General features: G+C 49.1%; 1 protein-coding gene across 1 annotated transcript; it reads left to right on the top strand.

Moving 5' to 3' along the window:
- Positions 1 to 622: 622 nt before the first annotated feature.
- Positions 623 to 4,207, top strand: LOC311328379 (procollagen galactosyltransferase 2-like; the record flags this gene model as incomplete). The annotated part of the gene is made up of 4 exons (XM_084462355.1): positions 623 to 726; positions 1,472 to 1,589; positions 2,857 to 2,991; positions 4,003 to 4,207. Coding segments are annotated over exons 1-4 (550 nt in total), but the record flags the coding sequence as incomplete, so codon positions are not given.
- Positions 4,208 to 5,110: the final 903 nt, after the last annotated feature.

Below are 5,110 nucleotides of genomic sequence, written 5' to 3'. Positions count from 1 at the left end.
GAACAGTGTTGTTGTTTTGAGAGTTTGGAACGTTCGAAGGTTCTAAAACGTTTTGAAGATTCTACCTGTCAGATCCCATAGAAAGACTTGAGACCAGACGGACATTAGTCCACTCAAGCAATGTCACATTTGTGTCTATTTACAGTGTGTGTGTGTGTGTGTGTGTGTGTGTACCAGGGTACAGGGACAGGGTACAAGGTGTGCAGACAGTGGCTTACATGTACACACAACGCGTATACACACACACACACACACTCACACACACACACACACAGGCAGCAGTGTGTTGGAGGAGCCTTTTTGTTTGTCCCTGACTCCTGTTGGTTTGTTCCCAACCTTTCCGCCATGATTCTTTCCACACCGGCCGCCAGGACTGACTCAGATGTGTGTGTGTGTGTGTGTGTGTGTGTGTGTGTGTGTGTGTGTGTGTGTGCGCGTGTGTATTCCTAGCCTCACAGTGTACATTTCCACCTGACGTTGTTGCCGACACATTGTTACATCACCGTGTTGTGTTAAACAGCCTTCTGTGTGCTGCTCAAATCCTCTCGGGGTTGAGCTGTGTCCGTAGCGATGCCGACAGACAGACCATAATATGTTGTGTTTGTGTGTTGCTAGGGCGGCGACGGACCATAACATGGACAACAGCACGGCCATGCTGAGAGAGTGGCTGAAGAGAGCTCAGAACACGTACCACTACGTAGAGTGGAGGCCCATGGAGGAACCCAGGTAGACCCCTCCTCCTCCTCCACCTCCTCTCTGTCATCCACACTCCTCTCCTCTCCTCTTATCTCCTCCTCTCCTCTCCTCTTATCTCCTCCTCTCTCCTCTCCTCTCCTCTTATCTCCTCCTCTCCTCTCCTCTTGTATCTTCTCTTCTTCTCTCCTCCTCTCTCGCCTCCTCTTTCATCCCATCTCCTCCTCTCCTCCTCTTCTTTCCTCTTTTCTCTTCTCCTCCTCTTCTCTCTCATCTCCTCTTCGCTCCTCTCCAGTCTGCTTCTCTCCTTTCCTCTTCTCTTCTCTTCTCTTCTCTTCTCTTCTCTTCTCTTCTCTTCTCTTCTCTTCTCTTCTCTTCTCTTCTCTTCTCTTCTCTTCTCTTCTCTTCTCTCCTCTCCTCTCCTGTTCTCTTCTCTTCTCTTCTCTTTTACTTCTCTCCTCTTCTCCTCCTCTCTCCTCTTTGCATGGCACATCTCCACTCCACTTCTCTCCACCTCAGCTATTGTCTCTCCTTTTCTCTCCTCTCTACGCTCCTCCCCTCCTTCCTCCTCTCCTCTCTACGCTCCTCCCCTCCTTCCTCCTCTCCTCTCCTCTCTACGCTCCTCCCCTCCTTCCTCCTCTCCTCTCCTCTCCTTCCCTTCCCCTCTATTCTCTCCTTTCTTTCAACCTCTTTTCCTTCATGTTCATAATCCTCCAAACCCATCAAATTGTCAAGGTCAACGTGTGTGTGTGTGTGTGTGTGTGTGTGTGTGTGTCAGGTCCTACACAGATGAGTGGGGTCCGAAGCACTGGCCCCCGTCTCGTTTCAACCATGTGATGAAGCTGAGACAGGCAGCTCTGAAGGCTGCCAGGGAGCGCTGGGCAGATTACATACTGGTGAGACCGCAGATTATAATCTGTCAGACTACATACTGGTGAGACCGCAGATTATAATCTGACAGACTACATACTGGTGAGACCGCAGATTATAATCTGACAGACTACATACTGGTGAGACCGCAGATTATAATCTGACAGACTACATACTGGTGAGACCGCAGATTATAATCTGACAGACTACATACTGGTGAGACCGCAGATTATAATCTGACAGACTACATACTGGTGAGACCGCAGATTATAATCTGTCAGACTACATACTGGTGAGACCGCAGATTATAATCTGTCAGACTACGTAGTGGTGAGACCGCAGATTATAATCTGTCAGACTACATACTGGTGAGACCACAGATTATAATCTGTCAGATTACATACTGGTGAGACCGCAGATTATAATCTGACAGATTACATACTGGTGAGACCGCAGATTATAATCTGGCAGATTACATACTGGTGAGACCGCAGATTATAATCTAACAGATTACATACTGGTGAGACCGCAGATTATAATCTGACAGATTACATAGTGGTGAGACCTGAGAGGTTCTAGAGACGGATCCGTGGTCGTAGGACAGGAACGCGCTGAGAGGTTCTAGAGACGGGTGGAGCTCTCCTGAACAGCACGGCCCAACATCAACCAGCTGTGAAACTCACACTCATGAAGCAGATCCCTGCATTTGTGAAATGTCCGACCGTCTGCAGCTGAATGAAAACATTGTGTTTGCGAAACTCACACAGCTGTGGTTTGGAATCCCACGTTCATAATTAGCGGTATACTGCACGCTGTGAACAATGTAGGAATGAACGGCCCTCGGAATGAGAAACAGGCCGGATTAAACCCAATGGACAATAGCTACATGTGTCATACGACACGGAATCAATCAGATATTCCACAGATGTAGGAACAGCAGAACTGCTTCATGTTGCCATGATGACACAAGAAAAAAATGTGACTGGTAGCCTACTGTATACACATTGCTTCTTTACCGGGCTGTTGAGAAAAGTAATTTGTGCTGTTTCTGGATTTCCAGAACTGAAAGAGTCCATTCTACTACTACTACTAATAATATAACAGTAATTATATATATATATATGTAATTATATATAATATATATTATATTTATTTTTATTTTCTCTCTCTCTCTCCCTCTCTCTCTCTCTCTCTCTCTCTCTCCCTCTCTCTCTTTCTCTCTCTCTCTCTCTCTCCCTCTCTCTCTCTCCCTCTCTCTCTCTCTCTCTCTCTCTCTCTGACCATCGCCCTTAGTTCTGTGACAGTGACAACCTGTTGACAAACCCGCGGGTTCTGGAGCTGCTGATGGCCGAGAACCGGACCCTGGTGGCCCCCATGCTGGAGTCCCGCTCCCTCTACTCCAACTTCTGGTGTGGCATCACCCCCCAGGTACCAACACCCAATCAGGATAGGGGTTAGTCCACCCCCCTGGTACCAACACCCAATCAGGACAGGGGTTAGTCCACCCCCCAGGTACCAACACCCAATCAGGACAGGGGTTAGTCCACCCCCCAGGTACCAACACCCAATCAGGACAGGGGTTAGTCCCCCCCCCCAGGTACCAACACCCAATCAGGACAGGGGTTAGTCCACCCCCCAGGTACCAACACCCAATCAGGACAGGGGTTAGTCCACCCCCCAGGTACCAACACCCAATCAGGACAGGGGTTAGTCCACCTCCCAGGTACCAACACCCAATCAGGACAGGGGTTAGTCCACCTCCCAGGTACCAACACCCAATCAGGACAGGGGTTAGTCCACCCCCCAGGTACCAACACCCAATCAGGACAGGGGTTAGTCCACCCCCCAGGTACCAACACCCAATCAGGACAGGGGTTAGTCACCCCCCAGGTACCAACACCCAATCAGGACAGGTGGGAGTCCACACTTCAGCAGTAGGGGCGGCTGTAGCTCAGTTGGTAGAGCGGGCCGTTCAACGATCGAAGGGTTCAGCGGTTCGAATCCCAGCTCCGACTGTCCACATGTCGAAGTGTCCCTGAGCAAGACACCTAACCCCAAATTGCTCCCAATGAGCAGGTTAGCGCCTTGCATGGCAGCTACCGCCATGTGTGTGTGAATGTGTGTGTGAATGGGTGAATGAGAGGCCATTGTAAAGCGCTTTGAGTGCCGCTAAGGTGGAAAAGCGCTATATAAGTGCAGTCCGTTTACCATTCAGAAAGGGGATATTCTTTTTGGTCCAGCAGTTAGAGGTTTGAGTTCCCATGCTGAAGGTTGATGGTTACACCTGTTACATCAGCAAAGCAATCGGACTTGAAATCCCACCTTGCTGCACTCCCTTGGGAGTAGGTTATCAGCGTCACAGATTACTAAGTATTCTTACACCCTGCTTTCTCCATCTCTCTCCACGCCCCCCCTCCCTGCCCCGACCCCACCCTCCAGGGGTACTACAAGCGGACGCCGGACTACCAGCCAATCAGGGAGTGGAAGCGCCTTGGCTGCTTCCCCGTTCCCATGGTGCACAGCACCTTCCTGCTCGACCTGCGCAGGGACGCTAGCCGCGAGCTGACCTTCTACCCGCCGCACTCCGACTACAGCTGGGCCTTCGATGACATCATGGTGTTCGCCTTCTCGGCCCGGCAGGCAGGTCAGAGTGCTGAGGTCACGGGTCACGCCCCCGCCGCTGTGGGGTCATGGGGTCATCGGGTCACAACCCCCATTCTGTCTCAGTCTATATAGAATAGTCGATTTAGAGTGCATTAAGCTGAATTTATTTTTTCTGTTTTCTCTTTGAATATTTTTGGGGTAGTTACTTTCTGCAAATGGCCTAGGTTGAGTATTATAAAGTTAAGACAACACCCAGATAGCAAGCGGATGTGTAATGATTCTGGGCCATATATGGGCCGGAACTAAGCCACAAGGGCCAGATCTGGCCTGTATATGGCCCAGATCCGCTTGCTATCTGGGCAGCATCTTCAAGATGCAGAAATTCAGAGTTCATTGGGACACACTGGCGAGGCACGTTTATCCACGCTACAGCAGAAACTGCAGCTGTTTGATTCCCCTAGAGGAGTTTAAACTACTTTTAGGGAAACTGGTGAGTGTCTGTGGAGGTTTGCTCGTACTCAGATACTTAGTATAATCTGTTTACTTCAGCCCTTTTGCATTAATCAAGTGAATAGATAAGTGGGCAATAATTCAAGGATGGAATTATAAATGATACGAGTGCAGTTATGTGCAAGAGAAGTTAACTACAGAGTACAGTGATGTGTGAATAGTTTACAGTCGGCTATGAATCACAGAGCTACATGATAGACAGCATCCGACAGCTGTAGAGAGCAAACAGAAGCAATCATATACAGAATAATACCTCCCCATAGTCCAGGCGAGGCATTCATATACAAAATAATATGTTCAAAAGGGTCTGACTTTGGTGAGGAGTTAAGTTTATCTGGTGATCCTTACTTGTTCGGAGTGTTTATAACTGAGTTTTCTGTGCATGCTAGCCATTTCGATTCGATTGCGCTAGCGTTAGCATTACCGCCCGAAC

The sequence above is a fragment of the Borostomias antarcticus genome (genome assembly GCF_949987555.1).
Source record: "Borostomias antarcticus genome assembly, contig: scaffold_1117, whole genome shotgun sequence".
Lineage (NCBI taxonomy): Eukaryota > Metazoa > Chordata > Actinopteri > Stomiiformes > Stomiidae > Borostomias > Borostomias antarcticus.
The sequence above is the reverse complement of the archived record's forward strand: the minus strand, read 5'-3'. Positions and strand labels throughout refer to the sequence as shown.